The 15,694-nt window shown below is 51.9% G+C and overlaps 5 protein-coding genes across 5 annotated transcripts; 2 read left to right on the top strand and 3 right to left on the bottom strand.

Moving 5' to 3' along the window:
* Window positions 1–1,185: 1,185 nt before the first annotated feature.
* HO133_001963 (uncharacterized protein) lies at window positions 1,186–2,840 on the top strand (the record flags this gene model as incomplete). Its single annotated transcript, XM_037292891.1, has 3 exons — window positions 1,186–2,305; window positions 2,359–2,579; window positions 2,637–2,840. 3 exons carry the CDS (start codon window positions 1,186–1,188, stop codon window positions 2,838–2,840), a joined length of 1,545 nt encoding a protein of 514 aa, XP_037151430.1.
* A 1,159-nt stretch (window positions 2,841–3,999) lies between these two features.
* HO133_001962 (uncharacterized protein) lies at window positions 4,000–5,756 on the bottom strand (the record flags this gene model as incomplete). Its single annotated transcript, XM_037292890.1, has 2 exons — window positions 4,000–4,146; window positions 4,167–5,756. 2 exons carry the CDS (start codon window positions 5,754–5,756, stop codon window positions 4,000–4,002), a joined length of 1,737 nt encoding a protein of 578 aa, XP_037151429.1.
* A 539-nt stretch (window positions 5,757–6,295) lies between these two features.
* On the bottom strand, window positions 6,296–7,924 carry HO133_001961 (uncharacterized protein; the record flags this gene model as incomplete). Its single annotated transcript, XM_037292889.1, has 1 exon — window positions 6,296–7,924. The coding sequence occupies one exon, from the start codon at window positions 7,922–7,924 to the stop codon at window positions 6,296–6,298; it is 1,629 nt and encodes a 542-aa protein (XP_037151428.1).
* Window positions 7,925–10,542: 2,618 nt separating this feature from the next.
* Window positions 10,543–12,219, top strand: HO133_001960 (uncharacterized protein; the record flags this gene model as incomplete). The annotated part of the gene is made up of 1 exon (XM_037292888.1): window positions 10,543–12,219. One exon carries the CDS (start codon window positions 10,543–10,545, stop codon window positions 12,217–12,219), a length of 1,677 nt encoding a protein of 558 aa, XP_037151427.1.
* A 383-nt stretch (window positions 12,220–12,602) lies between these two features.
* HO133_001959 (uncharacterized protein) lies at window positions 12,603–13,523 on the bottom strand (the record flags this gene model as incomplete). The annotated part of the gene is made up of 2 exons (XM_037292887.1): window positions 12,603–13,410; window positions 13,462–13,523. 2 exons carry the CDS (start codon window positions 13,521–13,523, stop codon window positions 12,603–12,605), a joined length of 870 nt encoding a protein of 289 aa, XP_037151426.1.
* Window positions 13,524–15,694: the final 2,171 nt, after the last annotated feature.

Genomic DNA, 15,694 nt, shown 5'->3' with positions numbered 1-15,694 from the left:
GGCCGAAATCCTAACTTCCTATACGGCCGATCTCCCCTGCAGAAATCACTCGGATGATACCTTAATAAATGATGCCCGCTCCGGGATGCCATGTGCTCCCATGCCCAGGATCCCACCGGGAAGGCCGAACTGCAGGAAGTGTGATAATTAGCATCGGAGGCTTTACTTGATCAACGCTAGCGCGGTTGGCAACCATCATCATGTTTCAGGGCGTGTCCCCCCCCCACCAAATAAGACGATGGGGTCCTAGGTCCAAACACCAACCTCGGCCGACTGGCCTAGGCCCGGGGACCAAGCCCAAAGAAACCCCTCACCAGTCCCCCAAAGCGCAAAGCCAGCCGAGCTTTTCCTTGTTCGCACGGTGTCGCTCGCTAAGCCAATCAAGACCAATCAGAGCATCATTCAATAAGTTGGCTCACTCTGTCGGTTACCCCTCCCCTTGGCTGCTTGGCATACTTTACGGACTTAAGCAGGTCTCATGGCCGCCTCATGGTTGACCCCTCATTGCTTCATCCATTTCTGCATGGAAATTGAAATTGAAATTGAAATTGATTGCATGAACGTCAGAAGGTAGGTACAAGTAAGGTAGAGTAGGAAATTTGAAAAAGAAAGCAACGTTTGGCATGACTTGGAGAACTAGAGTAGTAGCAGTACCTTAGCTTACGTCCGTAGTGTCGGAGATGGCGCGCCTTTGAGTCCAAGGTATCTCGGTACCCAGTTCAGCTGGCATCAACTCGCGGCCATGAGACTTCCTCGCATCCTGCTTTTGCAGCCTCTGGAGTAGTAGAGTAGAGGAAGATAGCCTTTAGAGTATACATGTAAGACTCCGTGTGTCTCGTTCGTCTCCGGTCTACGGACACTCCATCATTTTCCATGTCCGCAGCATCAGTATTCTCTTGCTTTCCTTCGACTATCGCAACACTGGTTCGCGCATTATATACTTCTCAATTGTATACGCCTCAATTAGGTGTTTGATTTCCTGATTGAAAGTACCTCCTCCCACTCGCCATAGCGCCACGAGGCTCGCATCTGGCATTGTTCAGCATAAGTCAGCACGTTGTACTCGGCAGAGGAAAGAGCGAAGACCGGCTGCGATATACTTTTCTCCAGCTTCTTCCATACATTGCACTCATTGCTAAATAGAAAACGCCTTTCTTCTTGACCTCACACCTATCTACGGCCAATATGGCTTCATTCGCGCTCCCCGGCCTGATCCAGGTCTTTCTCGGTCCATTGGTCATCTACGTCCTCTACTACATCCATTGGGAGCTCACCATCGGCGCATCTCGCCGTGCCATGATCAAAGAGCATGGCTGCAAGCCCATGAAACACAGTCCCGAGCTCAACTCATTTCCCGACAACATAATCGGCATCAAGGCGCTCATGGGCAATGTAAAAGCCGCCCAGGAGCATCGATTGATGGCTCATAACAGAGCCCGGTTCTTGAGAATTGGAAACAACACCCACATGAAATTCATCTTCACTGACCTCATGCAAACCAATGAACCCGAGAACATCAAGACGATTTTAGCCTTGGATTTCAAAAGTTGGGGCCTGGGAAAGCGCAGAAAAGACGCTTTCGTCCCTCTTCTTGGCCATGGCATCTTCACCACCGACGGCGCCGCCTGGCATAATTCTCGCGAGCTCCTGCGCCCCAATTTCGTCCGCAGCCAAGTCGGCGACCTCACCACCTTCGATATCCATATCGATCAACTTATCGAAGCCATTCCCAAAGATGGCTCAACCGTCAACCTGCAGGATCTCTTTTTCATGTTGACAATGGATTCAGCTACGGAGTTCTTGTTCGGCGAATCGACAAATTGTCTCGCTCCAGAATCGAACCATGACAACACGGAGTTTGCAAAAGCTTTCAACAGGAGTCAGGAGGCGATCGCTGAAACTTTCCGAACCGGCAAAATTGGAGGATGGCTTCGTGGGTCAGCGACGAAGACCGATAGGAAGTACTGCCAGGATTTCGTCGACAAGTTCGTCCGGAAAGGGTTAGCGTACAGAAAGACACTCGATCTTGAGAAGACGGACGCAAAAGCTGATGACCGTTACGTTTTCTTGTACGAGCTGGTCAAGAAGACGACGGACCCAGTCCAGCTTAGATCAGAGCTTATGAACATCCTTCTAGCGGGCCGAGACACGACGGCTAGTCTTCTGAGCGATACATGGTTTGTACTTGCTCGGAGGCCGGATATTTGGGCGAAGCTGCGCGAGGAGGTGGATGCGCTGGGAGGGGAGAAGCCGACATTCCAGCAGATCAAGGATATGAGATACTTGAAATGGGTTCTGAACGAATGTAAGCATCGACTTGTCAGCTTTCTATGTCGATCTGACTGAACGGTATCGTAGCACTACGTCTCTACCCAGTAGTACCAGGCAACACCCGCAGGGCCGAAGTCGACACCATCCTCCCTCGCGGCGGCGGCGAAGATGGCGAATCACCTCTCTTCATCCCCAAAGGCCAATACGTGCAATGGTCTCTCTACACCATGCACCGCCGAAAAGAGTTCTACGGCGAGGATGCCGAAGAATTCAAGCCTGAGAGATGGGAGACGCTGAGGCCTGGCTGGGTAAGTCGTCCTGGCTACACACGCATATCAAGGTGTTTGCACGCTAACAGCGAGCAGGAGTACCTACCGTTTAATGGAGGACCAAGAATCTGCATTGGACAGCAATTCGCACTCACAGAAGCTAGCTATACGACGATCAGACTGATGCAGGAATTCAAGAGTATTGAGAGTAGAGATGATAGGCCGTGGACAGAGTCGTTGACGCTCACCTGTGCCATCCATCAGGGCACGATTGTTAGCTTGACGCCGATGTGTGCGTGAGTAGAGGGCGTACGGGAAGAACGTGGGGGCGCTTGATGGATTGAGTGAAATTATTTGCAGCGTGCGCAGGTGGAGTTGAACCGTACATTATACTCATGTAGAGCGGATGGAAGCACCAGCCTATCCACGCGGCTACTCCTTTCCAGCATCTGTTCCAGAACCCTCAAGAATCGTGACTCTTGATGTTCTCTCAGCCAGGAAGGGTCCGTCCGTTACCGGTACGTATAGCAACTGCGGGTGTACTTGCATAATACCAATCAAGCCCCACTCACACGCTCCATCGACGCCTTCGACACCACCACCAACAGCAACAACAACAACAAAAACGAGCGAGAGTAATCCAGTCGCACAATAACCAACAGTCTCAGTCTCGGTCTCAGCCACGAAAGTACTTGTACGATGGACTCCGGCGCCAAAGCTCCACCACGGCGTGGATCGACCAACGAATCACAAATAAACACGATTAGGTTGATCGATCGGATGCCTGAAAGAGATCTAATCCACCCATCCATACATACCAGCTGCGGAAGAATCTTCCGTTGTACTTTACATACATACATACATACATACGTCACGAATGCGGACCCGAAGAAAGTGAGCGAGTGATGCAGATCACCATAGCACGTCCAGACAGAACAGAACAGAACAGAACCGACTACAATTATCGGAAGCACCATCGGTAACTCGAACTCGAACCCGTTCTCACGCTCCAGGTATGTATATTGGGGCTGTACGTTGAAAACACGAGAGACTGACTCACACGGTGTTCCGAGCGAATGAAATGCTTGTTCGATTCTAGATACTGACCCGATGCAGAGCAGGTTCTATATCGGGACGGTCAATGAAGCCTAGAGCCGGGCCTCGCTTTCCTTTCCTTTCCTTTCCTTTCCTTTCCTTTCCTTTCCTTTCCTTTCCTTTCCTTTCCTTTCCCATTCCAGCGCGGAAAGATCGCAAACACGTGCAATCGTGGAATCAACAGACTCGAGTCCGCGGGATGGATGGAACGGATGGATGGATATCCATCCGCACCGCAAGCCAGTAAGTGCCTCCCTTCCAGTACCACCTCATTGTACGAAATGGAGGGATGGATCTTCATCCGCACCGCAAGCCAGCAAGAGCCTCCCTTCCAGCACCAGCACCAGCACCACCGCTCTCCCAATCACACCCCGCACAACCTCTCATATACGAAATACCAGCGCATCCCCTCCCCCCTCTCCTCTCCTACACCCCCGCCCCCGCCCTCGCCCTCGCCCTCACCCCCACCCCCCGCCTCTCCCTCTTCCTCCTCGCCACCCTCCCCAAGCCCCTCTCGACCGCCTCCCGTACCCCCTTCCCCCTCTCCCCGCGCTCCGCCCCCCCGTCCCGCGGCGCCGAACCGGCCACGCCGTCCCACGCCCACGCCTCCACCCTCTCCCGGACCCGCCGCCGCCGCGACCGCCGGGCCGCCTCGTCTTCGCTGCCCGCGTCTTCCGCCAGGTCGAGCATGGATTGGAAGTTTTCGTCCGACTGCGCGGGGCCGAGGCCGCCGTTTTCGCCGCGGGGGATCGTGGGAGGAGGAGGGGGAGGGGTGGTGTCGTTGTCGCTGTGCGAATTTCGTGTGTCGAGGCGGTTGGAGGGCACGGTGGCCGGGTCGAAGGGGGTTTGTTCGATCGGAGGGAGTTGAGGGGGGTCGTGGGCGCCTGAGGTTGCGGGGCGGGGGTCTGCGGGTGAGGGGTTGATGTAGGTGGAGCTGGTGGGGAGGGGCGTAGGGGAGGCGTGGCCGGAGTCTGGGAGTGGGGGTAAGGGTTTGGAATTGTCGAGTGGTAGGGAGAGCTTTGAGAGGATTTTTGGTTCCGGGCGGGTGATGCCTGGTCGGTCGGCGGTCTCTGCTCTGTTGTTGTCTTCGTTTTCGCTGTCCGAGGGGTCGAGGTCTAGGAAGTTTGTCGAGGCCGAATCCCTCACTTTCTGCGTAGCTTGAGCCTCAACCTCTTTGTCGTGGGCGCCGTCGTCCTCATCCTCATCCTCATCCTTGTGCTTATCCTCATCCTCATCCTCATCCTCGTTCCCAATGTTATCGTAATTCCTGTTATTCTCATGGGTACTTTCCTCGTTTTTTTCCGCGTCAATGGCATTGTCGGAGTCGTCGTCAACGTCATCAGAGTTATCCATAGGGCGGGGCCAAGGGGAGCGCGCCCTTCTCGACAAAGGTATAGCATCGTGATCTTGTATTCGAGTGGACGATGCGGGCGTTTGTGTCATGGCTCTGAACGAGGGTATTGGCGCTGCTGCTGGCCTCGTAACACGATCCCGATCCCGACCTCGACTGCGGCTCCTGCTCAAAGACCGCTCTCGATCCTTGATCGAATCGTGTATGTTGCTGTTTCTTTCACGCTGCCTGACAGCTATCGCCTCCTTCACTCTCTCCTCGTCAGCCCAGCGCCTCTCCAGTCTTGCTCTCTGTTTCCTGCCCGTCAAAATCAGCCAAATCACAGCGGCACTGCCAACCATGCCCGAGAAGCCAAACACTCCCACGATGATGGCAGCGCATTTTGCACCATTCTGTCCGTATTGGTGAGCTTTGACGGCCCCAAGGACGATGGCGACGGTCGAAGCGATGAGTGAAATGTTGAAGATCCCAATGAGTACCCAGAACAGTATGCGATGCTGCCTCAGAACTTTCTTGTACGACCTCGGTATACTTCTTATTGAGCTCGGTGGTACTAGTACATTGGGGATGCGAGACAACTCATCATTGGAGGCCTGGGCGTCGGCGATGAGGTCGGAGTATGTCTGCGGACCCTGATCGTCGATGGCCGATTGATGCTTATGGTGCACAGAGCGCGGGACCGAACCTGAGCGGCGCCAGGTGGCGTGGGTATGGACGTCGGCGCCGAAGGGGAGGGATGTAGATGATACTGAATCTGAGGAGGGTGGCATGGCTTGAGACTGTTATCGAGAGGGCGGAATCGACTTTACAGAGATCATGGCTGGTCGATGACCGTGGCAAGCGTGCGACAAGTGTCTTGTGAGACGAGGAGAGGATAAAGTGAAGTGCTGAAGGGTAGGCGATGAACACTCGGAAGACTTCAAGAGTTAAGAATTATAGAGTGAAAAAATACGGGATATTGGGAGTGATGGGAGTGATGGGTAGCATGAATGCAACGGTGACATCTGACAAGTGTGGTGTGCCCAATAGGGCTTGAACTCCGTGGTGGCGACGGCGGTAAATGTAGACCAATAACAGCAGCAACTCCACATAAGACCAAACCGGAACAACAAGAAAACGAGAGCTATCTTCGAAGTTGTGCAATAACAAGCATGCGGAAAATGTGAGGCATATGCAGTATTCGTGCGAACCGTAAGGCATGGGTTATATCATGTCCCGTTCACGTCTCAATCCTTTCGACTTGGAAATGCGCATTCAAGGGCACGATGACAGATCAAATATGCCACCTTCGTATTCAAATTTCGAGCTGTCACCCTCTGCGCTCCTTGTTGTCCTTCTGCCTTTTCTCCTTCGCAGCCTCTCTGCGCCTCCTTTTCCAAGCCCGATTTGTCTCGCCGCGATGTTCCCAGAACCACTTTGAGAACTCAGTTTCTGGCTTCTCATCCTTTGAGCCCGTCGACACCCCCTCCGTCTTGCCTGCAGCTGTATCCTCTTCTTCATCGTCCCCATCCACCTCACTAACATCCGATGTACCAACCCAAATATCACCAAAGGTCTTCCCTGGGGCAGCTGTATCGGGAGTGGGCGCCGCACTCCGTTGCCTCCGCTGTCGTATATCTTGCTGCGTGAAGGGTGTTTGGGGTATGAGAAGGGTTTGGCTCTCTCCTTCGTCCACGTCCGGGTCGAAGAAGTTAAATGATGTGGAGACTTCAAGATTTGGTTTCTTGGGAGTATGGGATGCCGCGTTGTTTGGTCGCTTGAAGAGAGCCTCTAGGGGGTGTACTTCGTCGGTGGCTGGAGCTGATATTGACTGTGGTTCCTGGACTGGTGGAGGTGTTGCAGATGATCTCGTAATCGAAAGCCTCTCTACCCGGTCCACCTCGACCTCGCCATCTCCAGCTTCGCTGATTCCAAGCCCCTTGCTCTTGGCCTTTGGTTTGCGAGCGGACGCTCTGGTTGACATACGAGCTGGAGGCGGGTTTTCAGACCTCTCAACTTCGCTATCACTCTCCGAGTCGGATGATGTGCCACTAGAGGAAGTCTCGTCATCGACAGGTTCGCCCTTTACGCCCTGGATTTTAGGAGCTGTAACCTCCACCAAAGGCACTTCCAGCTTGCTCGACCTCCTGGATCGTCTGGGCTTCGATACCGTCAATTCTTCGTTAGCTTCCTCGATCTTGAGTTTGCTTCGTCGCTTCTCTGGCTCCGCTTCAACAGTACTGCCATCCTCATCAACCCACCCTTTACCCTCGATGTATTCGGATGCAATCTTCTTGCCCTCCGCACCCAATTCATCCCTCAAGAAGCTCGCATGCTTTGTAGTATTGGAGTATTCATGTACCACGACATCCCGATTCGAATCACCTCTCTTTCTCTTCTTCGCCTTGCCCTCCTTTGCAGCGTCGGCGCCCGATGCATTTGGTGGCAGGGTAGTCTTAAACAAACATTCGGCTTGTCCAGTCAAAGATGTTGTTTTCGGTCTCGATTTCTTAACCACCCTGTCTTTACGCAGCTTCGTAGGTTTGGCGTCACTGGAGGTCGGCTCTGTCCAACCTCGCTTGACCTTGCGCTCCGTAGGCAGCTCGTAGCCCGGTATGACACCCTCCTCCCTCGTCTTGGTCTTCCCCCTCCGAGATGCGTTGCTGAGAGTGAGCTCTGAATTTACAGGAAGTCCATTTCTACCCTCGGTCGTATCCTTCTCGTGTCGTGCTAATTCAACGCGCATTTTTGACCCCTTCAGCACAGAACCGTTCAGCTTCTTCTTGAGCTTGTCAGCTTCTATTTCTGGAAGATCGACGTAGCCGTAGTCCTTTTCCGGAAATGTCTGAATGGTATGGTAGGAGATATTGGAGGCTTGCAGGAGGAGAGATGGTGGGAGCACTGTTGGGAGGAGTTGCGCGTTCAAGGGAGAAATGTGCAGACGCTTTCGCCCAGTCATCTAGATTTTCTTGCTCTGGGCGGTACTGCCTGAGTGATGCCCAAGAGCTGATTGGATGCTCTCGTAGTGATGAATTTGTTTCGATAGATCTGGTAGAAGTCGATGAAAATGGAGGATGGACTGGGATGAAACCGTTGCTCAGTGGGGTTTGGTTCTCCAGGGGCAAGAGGGTTCCTTCCGGCGGCTTTCCCCCAGTCTAAGCGCCCGGAAAGTCACCCTTGGGGCGCCCGTCTCGCCACGCGGCATGGAAAACTTTCCCCTCGACCGACAAGTACTACTTGATTTGAATACTGGCTGCTTTTGACTGATGCTACCTATTTAATGCAACCGAGTTCTCGTCGTCATGCATGGCAGCTCAAAACTCTCTTTTTGCATCCGATGCCGAGTCTGTGGTAGGTTTTGGTAACAGCCTCTTGCAGCCTCCCATAATCCTTTCCCATTGGCTTGGTCTACGAGTACTGATTTCTGATGTACAAAGACAATTCGGATCTACGAACAATGTAAAGCTTCCACTTCTCCTTACCAGCGATGTTGTTGCTATTCGTGTCAGAGCATACTGCTCGACTCATGTGATTACTCGGTACCATTCCTCTCTCGCCCGCCTTGTTCCTCGCCAGCCACCATTTTCCGCTCACATCTGAAACTCCAAGGGCTTCATGCTGTTTGACATTTGACCCTAAGCTCGTTGGGGATCTACTGAGGAGTTGTAGCTACTTCTGAAGCCGCTTGTCAAGACTTAGTTCAATGGTAAGTACTTATGTAGGTATCAAGCAAGCATGACACTCCTGCTACCACTCCTACGCGTAGCGCCCAAGCGTCGCCATCCTTTTTCCCAAGACGAAGAAACCCTGAAGATTGCTTTGTGTTCTCCAGCTGGAGATGATTTTCAATGATTATTGATATCCTGGAGTGGTCAACCAGCATCTCTGCAGCCGTATCAGACTCTCCTTCGCTCGGATCCCATGTGGTTTGGTAGTACGATGGATAACCATACAAGCTCATGATGGACTCTCTCATCGACCGCGAGGACACCGCTGTATGATCCGTCAGGTAGAGTATATAGCTAAGTCTTCGACTCCCAATGACGTCCTCGTGACATAGTAAATGACAGCCAGGTGTGTAGACATTGATCGCCATGTCCGTCGGCATAATGGGAATCTGATCAATGGACGGTTTACCATGAGTACTCGCTGGGATGGTCATCTCCTCCAATGTCTCCAACTAACAGGACTTGACTGAAAGGATTACCTGTTCGAGCTACGCACATTGCATAGTCATCATGAGCAACATCTTAGTCTTCATGCTCTCCAACCTCGCACGTGAACGTTCTGGTTCCGTCGCCTCGAAGACGCATTTCGTTTCTCCGCGTAATGTAAGACTTCGCACCGCGCTTTACCTACTTTGTGCGTATTTATGTAGACGACTAATTCGGATAAAATTTCGCTGCACTATTCGATGATAATTACCATGACTAGACCTTGATGTTCCGCTCGAGATGATCTCTACCTAGGAGGCAATATATTTGGTCCAGGATGCTGCCTGAGATAGCGATTTCGCGTCCGAACGACTCGATCTGTTTCTGGCATCCTTGGACTTGCCCGCAACACCAACAATTGCTTTCGATAACTGGACAGCTGTCGCAATGAGCCCCACAATAGCTGAGGCCTCACTAACACCTGCCCTGATGCGGAGACTCGGCCCCAAGAAAGATCTGTTGTCTTTCGATAACAGAATAGAGGTTGACAGTGCTCCTCTACGAGGAACTCATGGGCCTACAGCCATGCCGAGCTTGCCTTCTTCAAATGTAGCCTCACTCAGCTCGCTGGGAGGTCTCAAAGTGTTCAAACAGCAAAGATTGAGCGCCCAGCTTTTCCAGCCTACAGTATACCTTAACGCTTTACTATCCAAGCATCGAACTTTGAGGGACCCCATGGAAGCAGACCTGGTATAGCATTCAGAGGAAGCGTGTCCTCGAAATTGATTGGTCGATCTTAAATGATCCTTATATGGGCCTAAGAAAATCCCACTTCCTGATACGTGCGACCACTAATCGTTGTACGTAATCGAACGAATCAGCATTCTCACAAGTATCTTCAGTCTCGCTGCAACTTAGGTCCCTCCCACTCGGACTGACCTAAGCCAGAGTTGCCGGAATATCCTGGAACGTGCATATGCAGGTCGGTGAGGCTGGCTGCTGGCGACTGGTATAAATGTTCGGCCAAGGAAAAGGCGTCTGCTGACGTCAGACGCCGTGCATGAGAAGTCTTCTGGGGCATCGAGAGAAAACGTACTGCTAGAATTAGAAACGATGGCAAGGCAACCAAAGTCGGTGAAAACACTCGTCTAAAACCAAACCTCATTGGCCAGCTATTGAGCCTGAGCCGACTCGATATTCCGATTCGCAAATCTTAGGACAGCATGCAGGCGAGGAATTCCTCAGAAGGACTTTCAGAGTGGTAAAGGAAAGAGGGAATCCCCAAGCGGGAGGGCTGATAGTCCTTGCGGATATTTTCTCGTTGCGCTCTGGGTCTACATTGAGCCACCTTCATACGATGTCATATAGCCTGTTCAACCCCGTACCACGTGAGTGGCCCCGCCGTCTCCTTCACATCCCCTCGATGACATCCCGGGAACGGCGCCTAGGTAACCTCTACGGAGAGGACAGAGAGCCAATATACAGCATTCTCTCGTATACGTGGGGCCGATATGAGATACCTGAAGGCCCGCACATTGAGATCAAAGGGATCGATTGGAAGATTCCATCCATCAAGGAAGATCATTTTACAGTCGAAGACCTGTCGTCTCTCCTCAAACAGATCTGCTCCAAGCACGAGTATGTCTGGATCGATATCGCTTGCATCGATCAAAGACGTGAAGAAGTAAAGATGGAAGAGATCGGAAGGCAGGCCACCATCTTTAAAACTGCGCGACAGGCTTATGTTTGGTTGAATAAGTACGAACCGAAGACAATTCAACATCATATACAGACGCTGCTGAGCTGTTCCCACGAACTCGTGGAGGCAAAAGGTGATGCATCAGTAAAAATCGCGGAGATCGTCGATAGCCTCTCTCGCATCCTCCAGGATCCGTGGTTTTCTTCGTTGTGGACGTTGCAAGAGTCAATTCTGCAGAGGCATGCCATCTTGCTGAACAGATCAGGGCATCCCATTACAACAAGCGGTCCATGGACAGGCACCAATCCCAATACGCAACTGCTTGACTTATCCGGCGCTTGCGTTATGGCTAGACAAATACTAGGCCAGGCGATGTTGGCGGCACGAGCGGAAGGGGGCGACCAAGTACCTCCACAGATAGGAATATTGCAAAGGCTTCATCGCACAATAGACGAATCTGGCATAGATTTCGGATTTGGCCCGAACCCGAACATCCAATATTCCGCAGCGAGGTTCAGACAGACCACGCGCCCCGAGGATCGCATCTACGCCATCATGCAAATTTATGGCTTCAAACTTGGGAATTCGGCGCTCCCGAAATCGAAGATGAAGAACTTCAGCCTTGCAGAGCTCGAATTGCAGTTCCTGAAGGCGTTGAATGGCACTTCTGTCGTGCTAGGTCAAGCGTTCCAGCATCTAAAGGTTCCCGAGCCAGGACAGACTTGGTGCATCACCAACTCCATTCGTGTACCCGAGCGGTTTCACAGGATGATTTTGCGCGAACAATTCCAGTCTGCTGCATGCACAATCACTATTCGCCAGAAAAATGAAGCGTACTTTGATGGTATGGCTTGTACCTTGCGCGAGCTCTTGGACCTCTGGCAGTCAAGGTGCCAAGAAAAGATCTCAGCCATGGAAAAAGCAACCGAAGCTCCCATTGATTTGGAGGAACGAAGTGCTTTTTTTCCAAATCGGTGGGACCTCATGCGGTGGAAGCAAGGCATGATAGTTGACTATAACGAGAAGTATGATTTTGCAGCCATGTCGTTCGAATGGCCTCCAGACACAGCTGTCATTGATGATATAGGAGACCCCATAGTGGAGTGCAGGATCCCTGAGATGACTCAAGCTGCTGATAAGCAGCAGGCCCTTGGAAAAGCCTTGATAGACAGGTATGGCGACGAGGAAATTAGGGTATTCTACCTTGGGCGGAGTCAATATATTGAAAGTATGGATCTTGCCCTGGTTCTCGTGCGAGGGCAGACTGAGCATAAACATTCGACAAAAGGGAAACCCTGTGTTTGGAGACGAGTGGCGATCTGTTTCTGGCATGTGCGAGTAGGCGTTCCGTCCGAAGGTCTAGCCAAAGCTATGAAACCATTGAAGGGGATGTTCGGGTGAAGTATGTCTGCTGTCAGCTGTCATTCCGGGTGAATTGAATTGGAGAGCACTAGGTCAGCGTCGGCTGTTCGAACATGAGCGTTCATTTGCCGTTACCTTGTCGTCGAAGCGTGCCACATAAAGCGTTGCATGTAATAGGGAAGGATGTTCCCCGTCTATTTGACTTCGATCAATAGACCTTGCGGTCTGAAAGTCATTTGCTCTATTGGGGCTTGAGTAGCACAAATTCCCTTCGCAGAGCTGTCGACGGCGCTTTAGCGATATTGTCGCAAAGGTACCAGAACTCTTGCACAAACCCCCAAGACGAGCCTCGAAGTCTGTATGTGAGGTCCTCAGATCGCAGGATAAGCAGGTGGATTCGAATGTTGCTCCAATAACCGCACTCAATTCGGCTTCCTCCCAAACGTAACCCAATAGTTCTTATGCTTCCCCTCCTCCACCTTCAACGTTTCCAGCACATCCCTCTGCAACTCCCTTATCTCCTCCTCACTATAACCCATTCCACTCACCATATTCGGCAAAATAGCCTGATACAGCTTCGGCTGCTCCGTTCTCAAAAAAACCCCAAGATTCCGATACTCCTCATGGCCCCTGTCAGCCATCCACTCCCCGTGCGGCCAGCAATACATGATGACATGCACATCATCGAACCCCGACTCGCGCATCCAGGCCGCCGCTTTGATAGCGCAGGATAGATCGAGGCCTTTAGCTCTCGCGCCGGCCTGGTAAGCCTGGCACCATTTCCAATCGCTGCTTATGATGCCAGAGTCGTCGTAGTAAGGGAATTCTGTTTCTTGGATCTCGAGCCAGCCATTGGGTTTGAGGAGGGTGTGACAGGTAAGGATGTATGAGGGCCAGCTTGTCATGCCGGAGATTAGCAGACGGCTGAAGACAAAGTCCATGCTGCCTGGAATGATGTGCGGTTCTTCGGAGCCGAGGAGGTCATGGTAGTCTCCTTGCACGAAAGTTACATTATCTGGTTTTTTCGGGTCAAGAGGAATAGTGGCAAGGTCCACGCCGTAGATTTGGGCGGAGGGGAATCTGGTGCCAAGATGGTAGGTGACGGCGCCGGTGCCGCAGCCCACATCGAGAATTCGGATTGGGTGTTTTATAGGGGAATGGAAGACTTCGCCGAACATCATCTCTTGTATGAGTTCATGCTGTCGATTGAGTCGCTGATGTTCGCTTGCGCTGACTTCTATTAGCTGTTATGTGGGGATGGAAGGATAGAAGAGGCTATACTTGGGAGGTATTTGGTATGAATTTTTATGAGCTTTCTTGTTTTCAATGTTCAATGAGGACATTTTGGCATCTTAGATTTCTTCGTGTGGCTGTGACCGAAACCAGTCGGCAGTGCAAATCTGTACTTCTTGAATCGAAGGTGCAAATTCACGTCAACGCGGAGGTGGGGCTGAAGCGGAGATGTAGGCAATGATGAAATCGTGCAGGTTTCGCGCGTCCAGACGAGGGATAGACATCGAATTGTGAGGAATTGCATCCTTTGGACAAAATTGCATTCTTATAGCAGTATCCTCAGTGAACCCAATCCACACTTTGTGAAATGGACCAGTAACCTGCCCTCCATCATCACTGACTCCACATCTCCCTTCTTTCATCCTCACCTGAAAGCTTTGTGGCCTGAACCCGTTGTCGTGTACCGTCAAGTCATGATTTCGGGTCAACGAGGCTGATGTCAAATCTCAATACAAATTCCACGACCAACCTTTTAGTTCCATCAGATCGATGCTGTTGCCGATGCACGCGCGGTTCCCACGGGCTAGCTAGGGGTAGACACCGACGACTGGCTAAGTAGAAGTGATCCAGTGTGTTGGTCCCTTTTGACCGGGACAAGATGGCGCTTCTCGCCTATTTTTTAACGCCGGACAGATACAACGGGTTCAGCAAGTTGAATCTATGATTCTCGATGCTAAAGTACTTTAGCTTGATGGCCACTGATAGTCAGCATCGCTACTAAGGACGGCGACGGCAGGGACAGTATACGTGGTGTCGATTGCAATTTCTCGGGGCTGGGTTCCGTCAGCCCTACGAGTACAGCAAGGGTAAAATGGATGCTTCTATACCTCAGCCAATGCTAAATAAAATACCGTTAGCATAGTTTCAGGGTGGCTGCGCCATATTTGTATGGGCGCCACACCAAAATAAGGCGCGACGTCGCCGAGACATCGTTGTCGTCGTCAGCGACCTCGCTGTCACTTGCAATAAGACGAGGAATAGGGCGGGGAAGGCTTTCAGCAGTCCGCCTGCATTGCTACCTGTCAGGGCGGAATTTGTATGGGGGATATAGCGGAGTTGGCGGCCTACTATGGAGGTTTCGGAAGACCTCGCTGTCGCCTCTCATAAGATGAAGAAGGCTTCTAGATAGCCACCGAGGCCCGCAGGCCTTACTGCCGCTTAGGGCGGAATTTGTATAAGAGATACAGCGGAGTTGGCAATCTACTATGGGGGGTTCAGGGACACCTCGCTGTCGCCATAGAGGGAGGGATTTCATTGGGGGGCTATCTACTCCGCATCCTCCATACGATACCACCTCGGAGGCACCTCTAATCTGGCTATATCATGCCCATCATAGGCTTATTGCATACCCAGAAATTGTCTACCAAAGGCCAGTACGCGTCGAATTCTTCAGCTGTCCAGCAAATAGATGTACCTAACGAGAAAGTAGCTTAACGCGTCTCTAGGGTATAAAGGGGTAGCTTCAGCATTGTTGACGTTAGCTCCGGGGGTATCACTGGGGCGGGCTTGCTACGCTTGCTACCCTTTCGGGGGTATTCTTTCCGTTCGTCTAGGGAGGTAGACGCCTTGTGTTTGTGGGAGGAGGGGGAGGTAGAGGGCTTCGAGGGGGGCGATGATGATCTAAACGCGTCAGAATAGGTGAGCCTGCTTCATTCGCCATCGCTGGGATTACTATCTTCTTCCTTAAGTGGCAAAAATTCGTCTAAGTACTCTGCTTCCGGGGTGCGGTCTCGATCAATGCCCTCGGGGTTGCTATTCTATTAATCGAGCTCCTCCTGGGTATCCTCAAAGCCCCCATACTGTGGGGGCTGGCGCACGAGGCGGGGGTACGACATTGAGGCTATTGGGAATGGTATACGCGAAGATTTGACGCGAAGATTTGACGATAGCGAGGTGTGGGAGGGGTGGGAGGGCAGAGGGTGGCGACAGCGAGGTATGGGGAAGACGGTAAGATCAGCCAGGACGTGTCCCCTATTTACTACTGCAATCTCTTACTAATCAGGGGAATGTGGCTGGGTCGGCCTAATGGCTCTCCGGTACTGTACACTAGCGTTGGCTGAGGTTTAGAAGCACCCGGGTAAAATATCTGTAGTCTCAGTGGCCCCACGCAGTGGGTCTGAGCAGGAAACCCTGCCAAGACTTATTTTTTTGGTGTATTGCCCGATATGTAATATTTACACCCTGCGTATATATGATCCTTAACAAAAATGCGCAACTACGT

Source organism: Letharia lupina, assembly GCF_014066315.1.
Source record: "Letharia lupina isolate WasteWater1 chromosome Unknown contig_13, whole genome shotgun sequence".
Lineage (NCBI taxonomy): Eukaryota > Fungi > Ascomycota > Lecanoromycetes > Lecanorales > Parmeliaceae > Letharia > Letharia lupina.
The sequence above is the reverse complement of the archived record's forward strand: the minus strand, read 5'-3'. Positions and strand labels throughout refer to the sequence as shown.